At 30.7% G+C, this 17729-nt stretch overlaps 1 protein-coding gene and 1 long non-coding RNA gene across 5 annotated transcripts in view; both read left to right on the plus strand.

The window, feature by feature from the left end:
- The window catches only part of LOC105227207 (calcium-transporting ATPase type 2C member 1), a 110957-nt gene extending 103144 nt beyond the window's left edge, over positions 1 to 7813 (plus strand). For 2 of the 4 annotated variants that reach the window (XM_019990652.3, XM_011206439.4), the window contains exons 3-4: positions 4623 to 4938; positions 5396 to 7812. In XM_019990652.3, the coding sequence (XP_019846211.2) occupies positions 4623 to 4938; positions 5396 to 6095 (1016 nt within the window). In that variant the 3' untranslated portion in view covers positions 6096 to 7812. Of the gene's footprint in view, positions 1 to 4622; positions 4939 to 5395 lie in introns of all 4 variants that reach the window. The other 2 variants (XM_011206438.3, XM_011206440.4) reach the window with 1 other exon arrangement.
- A 1708-nt stretch (positions 7814 to 9521) lies between these two features.
- LOC125778838 (uncharacterized) lies at positions 9522 to 16954 on the plus strand. The gene is made up of 2 exons (XR_007422975.1): positions 9522 to 11581; positions 11657 to 16954. It is a non-coding gene; the product is annotated as an uncharacterized LOC125778838 (long non-coding RNA).
- The last annotated feature ends 775 nt before the right edge of the window (positions 16955 to 17729 follow it).

Here is a 17729-nt window from a genome sequence, read left to right on the forward strand (position 1 = left end):
GACTGTTTGTCTGCTGTTAATGATAAGTGCTGCGGTTTGCATTTAAAATTTCTTAACGTTATTTACACTTGAGTGGTTGAATCGAACACGTGCGCTGGCTTAATGAAACTCGCTGGCCATTCACACTCCATTTACACAGCATTTACAATTTCATTAAAACATTTGTATATAAGTATAGGTTTACAAGAACCTTGTTAATGCCACAAGCAGTCTACTCTTAACTACAGATTTACTGTTATGACTCTTTGTAATCTCTTCTGTCACAATATCGGTTACTGCCTGTAAAGCGAAATGTCAGAAAGAGATTGTATCAGCATTAATTATGCAATTTCAATCGAATTAAGAGTCTAAATAAATATAAGGACAAAGTGGAAAGTCTTTTTGTGATAATAAGTATATTTTTATTTTTTTGATAATGTTGAAGTATTTTTTATTTTTATTTTTTGCTGATAAGATTAAAGCACAGTACCTGATTGAAGTGATTCACAGTTAATTTTTGTCCGCTATGAGTGGCTGGGTTTATTTAAGATAGTAATCCGTCAGTAAGCGATAAAAAAGGATTGCTCTCTTAAAAAAAAAAAAAAATTATGTCGTATTTATTTTAGTAACTGATTCATTCTAGTCTTGTAATGAGACGTGAGTATCGCTCGCTATCAGCTAATATATGAACATGAACGAAATTGAAGCCATAAACAATTTTGACCGCTCGTGACTTATCATGATCTCAACACTATTTACGATGCACTCAGACTAAATAGTTGTGCAATATGTATACATAATTATGAAAAAAGTGTCAGTACTCTGAATATGTAAACTTTAGTGCGGAAGTACTTGAGTCGTTTGAGAGACTACTTTTCTATCTCCATTTGCTCACTTATAGATTTCTATTGATTTCAAATGTGTATGGTTGTCTCTATGAAATGCTGCTTAATTATTGTACAAATTGTGTAGAAATGCATAGTGTAATTAAATTTTAGAACTTTTATACTTTACACCATTTTCTGATAGTTACTGATCTCTAAGTTACATTCGATACAGAAAAATGTATTGCTCTTTCTTTTACACCATATAAAAAACTAAATCAATGACCCTTTTTGTTTGTATTTTTCCGATGTTTACGACCATTTATTTACATTTAGCCGAGTCTACAACCCTTTTTTTACATTTAGGGTAAATTATTCTTTTGTTTACATTCAACCCAGTTCACAAGCTTTATTTACATTTGAGGTCAATAACCTTTTGTTCACATTTCATGGGGTCAATGACCATTTAGTTTACATTGGCCGAGGTTAGTGACCTTTTTGTTCACATTTAGCCAAGTCCACAACCTTTATCTACCAGCTGGCCGTGAGGTCATCTCAAGATTTTCAAGTCACATGACATCTAGGCACGAAAGTCACCTAAGCACTAATCAGGCACGGTGCCTGCATTTCTTATAAAGAACCAGCTGGCAGCCGGCTTCGCAGAAGTCTCCGCACGACTGTTAAATCACATCACATCGCGGCGCAAGTGTCTCCTTAACAGTGGCCAGGCACGGTGCCTGCATTTCTCATATAGAGCCAGCTCCCCGTAAGGTCACCTCATGACTTTTAGGTCACAGTCAGTCAGTAATAAAACAGGTCAGCGTTGGCTTAAAAAATGGAAATCGATTCCAAGACATGAGAAGTAAGCGCCTAATTATATTTAACTCTGGTATTTTGCCACCAGCAACTACTAGAAATTCTTCCCATATTGCAAATTTAAGAATTTTCTGCCTGCAGCTTATTTTCAAATGACCCAAGTGCCACTTACCGACAGCTGTGACGCAAATAAAATTTCTTAAGCCATAAAAAAGCACGCAATTTATATACTGTTACAAAGGATACATGTATGTATGTAGGTATGTGAGTGTATAGTTGAGAATTGCAATCATAAAATGTGCGAACATTTAAAATTATTGTATTACGAAAACCACTTGCTGAGCGCAGAGTGCACGCGGCGATTTAAAGAAGTGTGAGAGACAATTAATGTAACTCGACAGCGTTGCAGACAATAACAGGAAATACGATTACGCTTCCGGAGCAAAGTGCAGCGCAGAAAAGGAAGGATCATATGAATGTAATGCAATAGTGGCGGTGTCAGCTGCTTGTGACTCCGCTGTAAGTGTATGTGTTAAGTTGATTTGTATGAGTGCGTGCGCGCTGCAGTGCAATTTCATTTGTGTATGTATGTGTATAAGTGGTATGTTTATGTGAATGTGTATAAGTAGCAAGCTTGTATGCAAAGTTAAGCTTTTCTGGCGTTTTGTTTTCGCTCGGTTTTGAAAACAGCAGGGCACCCAGCGTGTGGCAGCGCAATAAAAACGTATAGCACAAGGCAGCTGCATAAGCACAGCGCCGCAACGAGTGCAATATGAGCCTCAGCGCTTACTCCCTGAAAGTGCTGCATTAGAGTGGGACAGTGTTTCGCGCCTTAGTAGTAAGCTAGTGGCTTATAAGCCAGCATTAAGCATATTTATCAAGCCTTCGCGTTGGGAAATAACAAATTTCGTGAAAATATGTTCTTATTCTCAGCACTCTGTGCGGTATTTCTTTGCGTGCAACCAGAAATATTTTACTCCCATAAACCACACTTTCCTCAAAGTACCAGAAATCCCTTAGATACAAACAAAACTTATTACCGAAACACTCTACCGCCGGCATTCGCAGTACCACACTCCCCACCGTGTCTCGGCAGAATTGTTACATCACGTAGAAATTAAAATTCCAGCAGCAAGCGTTGCAGTGACTTTGATTTCGCGGCAGACACAAGCGTGGCAAAAAAGAATGCATGGACACGTTGTCGATAACATTGAAAAACGCCGGAAACTGCAATGAAAGCGCAGCCAAAGGAAAATGAAAAACTAATAAAGAGACGCGCAGAAAGCGAAGCCAACAACAAGGGGCAACTTCAATCGAAGAACAACGCCCTGCCACATAATGAACTGCAAAAAGTCAGTGCGCAGCAGCAATCAGGCGGCAAACCTGCTGGCAAACTTATAACTAGCTATATATATGTAATACATGCATACAGTATTTGAAACAACTATGTGTACCCTAAGAATTTGGATTAATCAACAACGATTTGATGATGCTGAGTAGTGTTTGTAGCTTTTTAATCATAACAAACACGAATTTCAATGGCCTGTTTACATTTAGCCAAGTCCACAACTTTTGCTTACATTTAGCGAAGTCAACAACCCTTGTTTACATTCGAAGTCATTTTGGCTCCACATATGAATATGGATGAAACATGACTCCATCATTTCACAGCGGAGTCCAATCGACAGTCGGTCAAGTGCACTGCACATGATGGACCAAAAGACGGAAAGGCACAAACGTCGGCTGGCAAGGTTTGTGACCTTAGTATTTTGGGATCACGTATACGGTAAATGTTCTACGGATAGTTCTGAACAACTTTGCCTAATAGTCTATGACTTTATAACCGGTTTCGAGCTAGCGATATTTAGGGCGAAGATTTTTAAGGTTCATAAAAAGTGATCGTCAGAGATTTTGAGATATCCGAATGAATTTTGATGCGTTGGTGCACCTTCATATTTTATTTATCATTTGTCGGAATCGGCAAGATTAGAAAACTATAATACGTATCTCCTCATACAACCGATCATTTCGATACATTCAAAGAATAGTAAAAAATGTGATGATGTACTCATAGTTTTGTCGCATACTGTATAACTATATATGTATGTATGTACATACTACAGCGCATTGCACGTTGCAATTTCACGTACTACGCACCGCGTGGCAACGTCAAAGGCAACGCAAATGTGCAACCAGAAAAAGCATTGCACTTCATTGCTACGAGCAACAACACAAAAGCGCTGAGCAGAAAAAGCGCTCAACATTTGCTGATAAGAAATGAAGTCGTTAAGGAAAAACCCAGCGCGGCAAGGGGAGCCAGCGGTGACGGGAAACGATGTAAAGTAGCGTGGGAGTAAAAATAAAATAAAAACGAGAAGAATCGTTAAAGGTCAATGCAAATAAAGCGGGAAGCGCAGCGGGGAGCGGAAGGTATCAACCATCAAAGCGTAGTGTTAATGAAAAGGTGGCAAATGGCATTGCTGTTTGTGGCAGGTGCTAATGAGTAAACGATGAAATGAATGCGTCAAAAGTAAACAAAAGAAATTTAATGGAAACGATGCTGAAGATATTTAAAGAGGGAGGTTGGTTTTTGAAAGTCGCAGGTTAATTAGGACAGCAAAAAATATAACCGGGTCGGTCTCAATTGGAACGGGTCGGTACTTCCCGGTCTCTAAGTGTTCTGCTACTGGCGAGCTATGCGAAAACTTAGCCAGTAAGGCTAGTCACTCTCTAGTTGTGGGGGTTCTAACAGGCTTTGCCCTATTGTAGAAAAGGTGCGACCCCTCGGTAAAACATCCGATCTGACCTAACCTAGGTAAGTATTAGGTTCAATGGACCATACAATATTAGATTTGCTGACCCGCTGAGATGGTTGACCCGTTGCTGATCGATATAACTTAATTTTTTCAACTCTTATATTCATCTTCCATATATTCTCTTGCTCTCTTCTTCAATTTATCTATTCAAACAAATTTCTTACAACTGTCTCTTTTTCTTCCTCAGCAAATCTCATTGGCATTGATACAATTCATCAGCAGACGCTCTCCGGTCAAGAGATGGACCAACTAAATGAACATCAGCTCGATAAAGTCGCCAATAATGTGAGTGTTTTCTATCGTGTGACACCGCGTCATAAACTCGCGATCGTAAAATCGCTACAACGTACGGGAAATATTGTCGGTATGACCGGTGATGGTGTAAATGATGGTGTCGCTTTGAAGAAGGCGGATATCGGTATAGCTATGGGCAAGAACGGAACGGATGTATGCAAAGAAGCTGCTGATATGATACTAGTCAATGACGATTTCCACACCATAATGTGAGTACATTGTTTTTGTATAATTGATTATATCATGCATTATATTGAATATCAGTTTCGCTACCAAAATTATTCCCGCACCCATGCACTCATAACATTCTTAATTTTCATTATGCCGTACATTTTCAACACCTTTTTTCTTTAGAAACAGTAAACCTCTATCATTTTATGCTTTTCCTCTCATCATATACACCTCCAAGATCGCAACTTATTTCATGAAACTGCTTCACTCTGTACTACATCCCTACTATTATTATTTCCGCACTCATAAAGTTCTTAATTTTCATTATGCCGTACATTTTCAACGCCTTTTTTGTTTAGAAACAGTAAACCTCTAACATATTATACCGTTCCGCTCATCATATACACATCCGAAATCGCATCCCATTGCATGAAACTGCTTGACTCTTTCGAAATATATATTTTTTGACGATTCTCTCTCATATTAAATTCCCAGTGCCGCCATCGAGGAAGGCAAGGCTATCTTCTACAATATACGCAATTTCGTACGTTTCCAATTGAGCACCTCGATCGCCGCTCTCTCATTGATCGCGCTCGCTACACTCATGGGTATCGCCAATCCGCTAAATGCTATGCAAATCCTTTGGATCAATATTATCATGGATGGACCACCAGCGCAATCGCTCGGCGTCGAACCGGTGGATCATGATGTACTCAAGCAGAAACCGCGTAATGTCAAACAACCGATGATAACGAAATCAGTGATCGTGAATGTGTTGCTAAGCGCCAGCATCATAGTGCTCGGCACGTTATGGGTATTTCAGCGTGAAATGGCCGATGGCACGATGGGCAAAACGAAGCGCGACACGACCATGACCTTCACGTGTTTCGTCTTTTTCGATATGTTCAATGCACTGGCGAGTCGTTCGGCAACGAAGAGCGTTTTCAAGATCGGCTTGTGCACGAACAAAATGTTCCTACTTGCTGTCGGTTTCTCGATTATCGGGCAAATGTTGGTCATCTATTTCCCCCCACTACAAATGGTATTCCAAACGGAAGCGCTCTCTGCCTACGATATACTCTTTTTAGTATCGCTCACCTCGTCGGTTCTGATCGTAGCGGAGATTAAGAAGTGGTTCGAGCGCACCATGGAACGTAAGATGTACAAGACACGCTCCGAGTTGGATTTCGTATGACAAAAAGCAAGCGCTGGAAGAAAATCGTCAAACGTAAAGAATGATTAAGCTTAGCAAAATACACACAAACCACAAACAAACAAACAACACGTAGCAAGGAGTGCGTTGGATGGATGGCACGGAGCGAACGAACTTGGGCGGGCGAATGACGAACGGATTGCCGTGAATGGAATTGGGGTTAGAAGCGTAAAAGTATAAAAACAAAGAAAACCACAAAAAAATCGAAAATGTTTAGGGTACACTGGGCGTAATTTTAAGCGAAAGCAAGAGAGCAACATGAAGTAAAACGAAAGAGAGCAAAACTAATACAATACTTTAAATGTCTCTTTAACTTTATATGGTTTACTTTTCATTGTAATTAGTTGGTATTTAAACGCATTAAGCGAAATGACTAAGTTAGTTGTTAATTAGCGAAGATGGTGAGCGAGTTAAAGAAAGGATGCATAACGTGCTGTGCAGTTCTGGACTGAAAAATATGGAAATTGGTGAACAGAGTAGTGCAATTAGAAATATAATGAGGAGCTTTGCTCAAAAGTTGTGGAGCCTGACGAATTATTCGATATTTTTTTTTTACTTTCTTAAAAGAATATTATTTCTGGAGATTTTTTGGGAGATTTTTGTTTAATTCTTTTTCCTTGTAAGGTCATTTAATTTTCGCATAATCTTTTTATTTAGTTCGTTTGGGTGTAGTTTCTAAAGTTATTGCATAACCAGGAGGCCAATATTATATTCGACACCATGTTAAAGTAACTCACACACGCATTGTTCGAGGCTCGAAATTATACTTTGTCTAAGCAATAGCTTACATATACAAACACTTGAATCATTTCTACAAATTTATTCATTTTCGTAAGGATGTAAGTTCTTTTATCCTATGGTACTCAAAGTTGTAAGTTGCTTTACCATGCAATCTTCAGCTTGAAAGCGGAATTTTACTAGTATTGACCAAATTTGTATTGAAAATATTGCGCAACATGTTGCTGACAGTAACTTTTAATGTTGAAAGTTGTTTCACCATACGAGACTCGAAATTTTAAGTTGATTTGTATTGAAAATGTTGTGCAACATGTTGCTGAAAGTGTCCTTTCGCTTCTATATGGTCACTTTAAGACTATAACAGCACTACACGATTTGACTGGAGTTTTTAAATATTTTATTTTCTTATTTATTTTTTTTTTTGTTGTGGCTAACTTATTTTATCGATATTTTCTTTGAAAAATTAAATTAAAAATTTTTATTTATTTTTTTTTTTGTTGTGGTTATGTTGTTTTACTTCTTTTCGTGACTTTTTGTTCCAACTTTTTCGATTTTCTGAAAGCGACTTTGTGAAAGCCATCACATCCTTATTTGCTCGCTTACTTTTTGATTGTATTGAATTAGTTTTAGATTTAATTTTAATTATATAATGTATTGTATGTGTATTAATGTATTATTAATAACTCTTTTTTCTTGTTAATTTTCTGAGAAATCGTATTAGTTGCTAGCTTGGCATAATCATTATGTTTTATATAAGGTTGAAATACAGGGTGTAACTTCACTTAGCATTAATATAGCTGTATTTTTTTAATTACAAAAATTAGTATTACTTTTTTATTAATTCTAACAGTTTTGGTTTTGTGTTTTTAATTATAATAAATTATAGCTGTTTTTGAGTTGTAAAAATATAATTTTTAATTTTAATTAATTATAATTTGTCTTTTTTTAATTATAAAAAATTTATTTTTATTTAGTTGCAAAAATTAAACCTTTTAATTTTAAATAATTATTATATATAAAATTATATTTTTCTATTTAATTACAAAAAATAAATTTTTAATTCTAATTTTTTTTAATTATAAAAATTAATGTTTTTTAGCGTACAATATTTTTTAATTACAAAAATATAAATATTTTTAATTATAAAAATATTTTTTTTAATTATAATTATTTAAAACTTCTTATAAAAATGTCAGTTATTTTATAATGATAAATTATAATTTTTTTTGTATTATAATTTATAATTTTTTTAATAATAAAAATTTTAGTTTTCTTAATTATAATTAGTTATAGTTTTTTTTTAATAATAAACAAATTTAAGTTTATTTATAATTAATTAGTTTTTTAATAATATTATTTTTCTAATAATAATTAATTAAAACTTTTTCTTTTATTAAAATGTTAGTTGTTTTTTATATTATATTATAATTTATACGTTGTATTTTTTTAATTATAATACAAAACTAAAAATTTATAATACAAAAAAACTATATTTGATTATTATAAAATAGCTGACATTTGAAAAAAAAAATTTAATTGATTATAATTAAAAAAATTGCAATAATTAAAAAAGCTAATAAATTAGAAGTAAAAAAACTTACATTTGTATAAAAAAAAATTAAAAAAAAAATTATTAAAAATTTTAATTACTTCATTATATTTATATTTTTTTTATTAAAAATGTATGTTTTTTTTTACTTATTATTAATTGTTATTTTTTTTTTATTATTCTAATTTTTTTTATAAAAAGTCAGTTTTTTTTATATTAATCAATCATATTTTCTTGTATTATTATAATTTATATTTGTGTTTAATTAAAATAATTTTAATTAATTTTTTTAATTATAATTTTTTGTTTTTTTGAATATAATATATTTTGTTGTACAGCTGTAATTTTTAGTACTTTTTAGTGCTTATTTTTAAAATTTTTTCCATATATACATATGTACATATATGTATGAATGTATATAGACTTCTCATAAAACTCTGCAGTTTCAACTTATTGTGTACTATTTGTTCTTTTGTTCCTCGCAGCCGAAAACATTTGTATTGATATAAAACTTCACTGATTCCAAGTATTTTTGTACATTCGAATATGCATCTACTCTACTATATATCTGGTATATACCGGTTAGTTCTAATATTTTAGTTTTAAACTTTCACATATTTTCAGGCGTTATAACAACACTATAAATATGTTTTTAGTTAAGTGTGTGTATATATTGCACAGTTTTCGAAGTAAGCTGCTAAATATTTCATATTTTTTTTAATTATTGTGATATTATATTAAGTGCTCGAGTTTGTCGTTTATTAAAGTAATTTATTGCTTTGAAAAAAGAATAATAATAGTAATATTAATGAACTCTCTCAGCTGCTCTTAATTTTAATTTAATTTGTAGAAGATTTTAATTTTAAACTAATTTTACATTATTATTTTTGTTTAAGTTGATGTATAGTAAGTGTAGTTCCTGCGGAGGGCTTGTAGTGTTGTTTGAAATATTAAAATAAAAAATAAAAAAATAAAAAAAAATATTTAAAGCCTTTATTTGTATTGTTTTACTTCTTTTATATACATTTTTTTGTAAATATATATTGATTTATGTTTATTTATTTATATATATGTATATATATATTTTTTTTTTAGTTATTATAATTTTTTTATATTTTCTTTTTTCTTTTTTTATTTTCATTATTTTCTTCTTCTTTAATAAGAAACTATATACTTATTGCTTTAGTTACATCAACTCCTCACTGTATTGTTTATCCTTGAGGTATTATGAATCAAACAAATTAAGTTATGTGGTTACTCTAGCGTATAAATATATCGACATTGCACTACTCTCAATCGAACTGTGTGGAGAATGCGTGAAAATAATCAAATTAAACTAAAAAGCATACACTCTAAAGAAAAAAAAAATGCCTACCAAAACTATACGATTTCTAAAAAGTCCAAAAATAGTTGGAAATGCACAGTTAAGTGCAAAAATTTAACAAAATTTTACCTAACCCCTTCAAGAAACCCCATAAACAATTTTTGTTGTACCAATTTGGCCAGTCAGCCGGCAGATGATTGTGCTACGATGTGTTGGTATGCGTGTGCGTGCGTGCGTTCGTAGTAATTGCAAGCGGAAAAAATTCTGATATTAAAAGAAAACAACAAAATTTGATGATTTACAAAAATTAACTTCTAGCGCTGAGTTGCTTAAAATTAAAAAATAATGTGGCAAAATTGAAATGAAATTAATTTGCAAAAGTGTAATTTATTTACGCAAAATTTTTTGAGAATGAATAAAGGAAACGAGTTTATAAAGGATAATGGAAAAGTTTAATATCGAGCAGGATCAAATAATAAACAAACATTTGGAGAAATGATATATAAAAAATAAAATAAATATTGTTGATGAATAAATACAATAAACATGTTGGGTGAAGCATTGATAATGCGTGCTTGAAGAAATTCAATTGAAATTAATTGTTAAAAAGTAAAAAATAAATAGTTTTGTGTTTAAAATATATAAAAATGAAATAATTTGAAAGCAATTTTTATAAAAACGATCTTTTTTTTGTTTTCTGAAATTTGTGTTCTAGTTCGGTCATTTTTTTTCTTGGTTTATGAAAATATGCTTTCTATAAGTAGAATGGTTTCTGAAAGTTATGCTCGAGTTAGTTTAATTTTTAATAATTTATGAATATTATTAAAAAAAAATAAATTATAATAAAAAAATATATAGTTTTTTTTGTTCTTTAAAAAATTTTAAGCCAAATTTTGAAACATACTGACAACCTTGCAGTTAAGAGTTTTTTACGTTAGTGTTTCGGTTAATTTAAATTTTAAATGGTTCTCAATTACAATAATAAAACATAAACGAAAATTAAGAGTAAGTTTATTTGTAGTTGTTGCAAGTAATTATAAATACATATGGTATATAATTTATTTCAAAAATAAAAACTTATGCTAACTCAAAATTCCAAATTTGCAAAATGTAGAGGAAATTAGAGTTATATAGAGCAGTAGCGGTCAAAATATAGAAGAACAAAGTTATATTAGCGATATAAAGTTTTTGAGCATGCAATGAACGTAAATACGTAACATAACAATGCATAACATGGCATAACTTAACATAACATAGCATAACATAACCCAACTTAACTTAAGTTGACTTAACTTGAGTTGACTTAACGTAACGTAACATAACTTAATGCCACTTAACGTAACGTAACTTAACTTAATGTAACTGAATTTAATGTGACTTAATTTAATGTAACTTAACTTAACTTAACTTGATTTGACTTGACGTAACTTAACGACACTGTAACTCAACTAAACTTTCATTGATTTGACTTGACTGGACCTAATTTCACTTGACTTGACAATGGTTAACATGACATAACTTAACATAACATAACATAATATGACATAACTTAATTTAACTTAACTTAACATAACATTGCAGAGCTGAGCATAGCATACAGACAATTATGTGTTTCAACAGGAATTCAAGTTTGATGCCTTCGGCATAAAACATACGGGTAAATCAAAATAAGTAATAATGACATATATTAGATTTGACTAAATAAAGTATATTAGCAAAAATTAATGCATATTTAGTGAAAACTTTCTGTATTAAAAGTTGAAGTAGTTTCCCAAAATAGAAAAAAAGTAAAAGAAAAGTAGTAAAAAAAAATTAAACTCCGATATCAAATTAACTTCAAGCACTAAACAGTGCAAGGTGAATATTTAAGGAGTATATGTAGGGTCCATATAGCGCATAGGTGGATATATGTATCTGTACGAGTATATGTAGGTGAATATTTATGGAGTATAAATATGTAGGGTCTATAATAAATAGTTATTAACATCCTAACACCATATAAGAAAATAATATACATATACTTACAACAATTAAGCCATTTAGCGACCTTTCAAGCTCCTTTGCCAGCCAACTTCAATAAAGGATGCGAAATTTCGAAGTGTCGTAGAGTTTCAGTGTTTTGTGTACCTTGCCAAGACCAAAAAACTCGCTTAAGATCAGCAGAAAATTATGAAAAAAGTATGGCATAGAATTCTACTGTACCAACCAACTGATGTTTCTGCTGATTTGGAAACTCGCCAACAGTAAAAAACACTCTCTTAGCATATGTTTCTGCGTTTCCATTAAAGCCTACTGAAAATTTCTTAAAAACCTGTCATAAATACCGAAAAATATATAAATTATGAAAGTAATGGTGGTATATGGGTTCCAAATCGATCGGAGTGAAAATCTCTAAGATTTCCTAGATAATCTACGAACTTTCTTGCTCTTAGTCCTCTACATTTTTGTAAGATTTTATGAAAATGCGCAAAAATGTTAACTGATGTAATAGAACACCAAATATTTTAAATAAAACTTAAATATTATACTACACGTTGTCATATATACAAGAAAACATTTATGAAATTTTTTGCAATTTTTTTTTTTTTTTGGAATTCCTTTAACCACAGAAAATATGGATTTCAGCAGCAAAAAATAATTTTGGTGTACCAAACCGAAAAATGGTTAAATATATAAAAAAAAAAATAACAATAAAAAAAATAATTAAAAATTATTAAAATAACAAAAAATAATTTTAATAATTAATACATAATTAAAAATAACCAAATTTATTAAAAATTAAAAAATAATTCAAATTATTAAAAATTAAAAAATAATTAAAGATAATTAAAAGTTAAAAAATAATTAAAAGCTATTGTTAATTATGCTTTAATTTTTCATCAAACTGAAAAAAGAAAATTAAAGATTTCATCTTTAGTAGTGGCATCTAATGCCACCAATTTTATGTGTTTCAAAGTAGAATATGCACGCTAGAAGCAGTTGAATACTCGTTTAATGAAGTCAACAGGATATAATAAAGTGTTGTGTAGACAAGTGTTGAATAAAATTTTCAGAAAAAAATCACATTTTAGGTGATTCTTGCATTTAGAAGAAAATATAATAAGAATACAAATATAAAAAGCAATAGAAAATTAAAATATTTAATAGCAAATACTGCAAAAAATATTCAGAAAATAATTACAACACCGACACACAAAACTAGTATTAATGCAAATTTCAATTTCCCACGATCTATTTTATAAATACGTCAACTCGGCAAATCACTTGAAAAATTAAGACGACTCTTATAAGAAACAAAACAATTGTTAATTAAAAAAATAAATGAAAAAAAAAATATTTACATATTTCCTGACATATTTTTTAAACTAAGTCACTTTTCAAATTAATTCAGCGCAAAATGTATTTTCAATTCACTCATGCAAATCACAATCACCAAATTAATGTCATAAACATATCACCGAAATACCACAAAACTCGTAATTTTCCAATTAAAAAAATTATAAATTTTCTAAAAAGGAAATCGTTAACTAAATTAAAGATCTGCTCTTGCATTTTCGCCAGCACAATGCATTGAAACACCCAGCACACCCATCCTGCGGCACGAAATCATCACGGAGTCTAACTCAACCTACAAATTAGCAGCAGTAAATTATGAGAAAGTAGTCTATGATATAAGTTTATCATTTGTGAATAAAAAATATTAGGTTTTATTTTTGCACACATTTTGTATGAAAACGCATAAAACAATTCTGAAAGCCTAGTAGTAGAAATATGGATAGATTTTCATTTTTTTAGTGTAAGCTCAGATAAAAGCTTTTGATATTTTAAGCTCAGATACAAAATTTTCATAATTTAATGCTAGTTTCAATGAAAACTTAAAGTATTTTCATGAAAGCTCATATGCAAACTTTTGATATTTTAACGAAAGCTTTTAATATTTTATGAAAGCCTAAGTACAAGCTTTTGTTGTTTTGATTAAAGCTCAGATACAAACTTTTAATATTTTAAAGAAATCACTAATAAAAGCTTCTATTATTTTGACAAAAGCACAGATAAAAAGTTTTGTGATTTTAATGAAAGCTCAGAAGCAAACATTTTAAATATAAATGATAGGTCAGCTGAAAGCTTTTGACAGTTTGATGAATGTTCAGGTACAGGTCTTTTAAATTTGAATGAATGTAAAAGCTTTACACATTTTGCCAAAAAGCTTTCATTTATGTATATAGCTTTTTATATATCGATGAAAGTTCAGACACAAGTTTTTCATATTTTAGTGAAAGCTGAGATGCAAACTTGTCATATTTTAACGAAAATGCCCATAAAAGCTTTTGATATTTCGATGAAAGCTCAGATGCAAGTTTTTATAATTTAGTGCAAGCTGGGGCAAACTTTTGACATTTTTATGAAAGTTCAAGTGAAAGATTTTTAGCTTTTGATAATAAGTCAGAGTTTTCAGTTTTTTTTATTTTTTGTGAAAGCTCAGATACAGTTTTTGCTCTTATAGCAAAACTTGGGATGAAAGCTTTTGATACCTTAATAAAAGTTCAGTTACAAGCTCTTGATATTCATGAAAGCTCAGGTGAAAGCTTCTGATAATAATTTGTTAAAATTTATTCAAAAATTTTGGCATATGAAAGCATTTTTTCCAACATTTTCAGTCTTTAACAGCTATTCGTAAAACGTCGTTTTCCAAGTGCTTGTAATTAAGAATTACGTGCGTTTTCGTATGAAATTTGTGCGCTAGAATCTTTAGAGTTTCCTTTTAGTAGACAAAACACTTTAGTTCTTCATAAAATTATATATGCAACTATTTGCACTTTCTAAAACTTGTAGCTCTCGCAAAATATCATCATCTCGAATATAAAATATCAACAGCGCCTCATACCATTTATATCATGTAAACTTTGGCATATGCAAAAACAACAAAAGAATGCGATGTCATTCAAACACATATACAAAGAAATGCAAATCACTTATACACATACAAAAATCATATTTACTCACCTAAAAAACACCTTGAATCACAAAAATCACAACAAATACAAATCAAACCCACTTTACACTTACGCTAACATAAAAACTAAAAAAACGCATAATGCAAAAGCAAAAAGATTAAAATGAATGAATGTTAATGAAAACGCTCACCTTACCCACACGCATAACTCATAATAAAAATTGAAAAATATTAATGAAAATCGCATAAAAAAAACTCATCCACAATGGTAACAATAATTAGGCTTATAAGTGCGTAATATTTATTATGTATTTGTATTTGTATTTATATATGTATATGTACGTATGAATGTTAAACTATACTAACGCATATATACTGAAATAACTAATTTAAGTTAAACTCAATTAAACTTAACTAAAATATTAATTATATAAATTATAAATTAATTAATTTATATTTATACATACATACCTATATATATACATATGTACACACATACTTACAAATCTACATTAGCGATTTAATTCAGAAGCAGCAAAACAACCACGGATGTGTAATGCTTTAAACACATATTTGTATTGATAATGATTGTGGCACATACACACACGCAAACTGCTTTGCAGCGTTGCTTGTGCGCATATTTCGTATTTCAATATGTGTATTTTATACAGCGAGCAGCAAAATAGTTGTTTGCATTTCATGGTACGCCATAAGTAGTGGTAGGAGATAATAATTTCCATTATGGAATGTATTTGAAGCTTTCGAGCTCTTTGTGCTTTTGAGAAAAAGTAAAGTTAAGACTACTTGTGTGTTGCTTTATTGAGACATTTGTGTCTTTTTTTTATGTAAAAAAATATATATTCGTATTAATATGCTTATGAGCTTTTTGAGCTTTTGAAAAAATGCAAGTTGTAAAATATTCGACGAATGCAAGTTTACTAATTACCAAGATATTTTTTAAAGAAAGCTTTGGTTGACAATTTAGTGTGAAGCACAAGATACTTCGGTGTAAGCTTTGTTACAATTTTTGCAAGCTTTAAGCTTTTATCAACTTCATCGACATTTAAGCCTAAAATTTATGTTGTTTTTAACAAAAACTTACTTTAAAATGTCTAAGCATCCATGAAAATTCACAAAAGCTCACATAGACATAATTGATTTTAGTGCTTATGCAGCAATTTTTGCAATTTTTGTGCTTTTAAAAGTTGTTAGTTAGTTGACAACTCTTCTAAGTCTTAACTGGAAGTATTATCTCTACGCCAAGCCACATATATTTACATACAAAAAAGCTATTTGAATTGGTCTCCAATTTTTCTATGAATCACATATACAAAATTGTGAGACATTTTTATAATAAAAAAAATAAATATGCAGGTATTTTATAAAAGAAGAAATAATGTGTGTACGCTTTCACTGAAAGCTCGCTAGCGCTTTTGTAAGCGCTTACTCACACCTATGCTGTGCTATTAATTGTAAGTTCGTTGCTTAAGTCTTTTGTTTGCGCGCTTCTTTTCCGCCACTGTGATTCTTCTCTGTAACATATGCACTCATTGCGTGATTTTATTTTTTCTTTCGCGATTCTCTTTATAAATTTAGTAATTGGTAAGCTAAATTAATGCAGAAAATACACACACACACTTACAAATAAAAGAAAACAAATGAAATTTAATATAAAAAACAAGAAAATATCGAAATTTAAACAAACTCAAACACACACTCAATCACTCATCGCATCTCTACAACTACAAAACATAGTAACTGTACAAGTTCAAAACTAATAAATTAGTGTATTAGTATATACGCATACATACAAATATTCAAACCAAAAATTTAATTACAAAAAAAATAATAATAATATTTAATACAATATAATGGCATAAATAAATATTTAAGTGCATACATACACATAACTCCTGTGTCGACTGTATTAGTTGTCTGAAAACGTTCTAAATTTTGCGTGAAATTCGTTAATTAAACAATTTCATATACATAAATATGTATTTGTGTCCCGGCTGGGGCAGTGAAATAGCAAAAGACATACTTTAGCGTAATAAAATACAAAAATAAAAATAAAACTATGAATACACAAGAGTTGAGCAAAGCGGAAGATTACAGAGGGTCGTAATTGAGTTGAAAATATAAGTGCATACACAACATAAAACCAAAAATAAAATATACATACATATATACATATAATATGATCAAACTAATTTAAATATTATAAAAATATTTAATGAGAAATTTACCAATAAAACTTTCTGTAGCAGTAAACAAAACGCATGCGAGTTTTATTTCGAAACAGACAACTTCGTGCAAAAATGGAAAATAACTGTATTAAAATATATAATTCTTCGTAAACGATTCTGTTCCATATACAAACTGATGTCGATAAACGGTGCTTTCAGTGTTTTACCAATTTTCTTAAAATTTTTCGTTATTTTTTCTTGTGACATTGGACCACTACGGTAGTTGCCATACACACTGATCTCTCAAAATCAAGTCTTTGTAGGGAAAACTTTTGTATCTGACAAGATATTTTCAGGAAATTTGTCAGGAATTATTATGTCAGTCAACTCTACAATTAGCGAACAAATTTTTCAGATCGGACCACTATAGCGTATAGCTGCCATACAAACTGTATGATCAAAATCTAGTTCTTGTATAGAAAACTTTTTGAGTTGACGAGATATTCTTACCAAATTTGGCATGGATTATTGTCAAAAGTAAGGGTACAATCCTTGAAGAAATTTTCCAGATCGGATTACTATAGCATTTAGTTGCCATACAAACTGGCCTACATAAATCGAGTCCTTTTATGAAAAACTTTTGCAATTGATGAGATATCCTTATGAAACTTGGCACTGGTCTAAGGAAACGTTATATGAAGAAATTTTTCAGATCGGATTACTATAGCATATAGCTGCCATACAAACTGATAAATACAATCAAGATAAATACGTCTTTACAACGTTTTTGATAAAAGAATTGCAACTGTGAAGGGTATATATAGCTTTTGTCCAGCAGAAGTTATTGTTTTTTTCTTGTTTCTTT

This window comes from Bactrocera dorsalis, chromosome 5, assembly GCF_023373825.1.
Source record: "Bactrocera dorsalis isolate Fly_Bdor chromosome 5, ASM2337382v1, whole genome shotgun sequence".
Classification (NCBI taxonomy): Eukaryota; Metazoa; Arthropoda; class Insecta; order Diptera; family Tephritidae; genus Bactrocera; species Bactrocera dorsalis.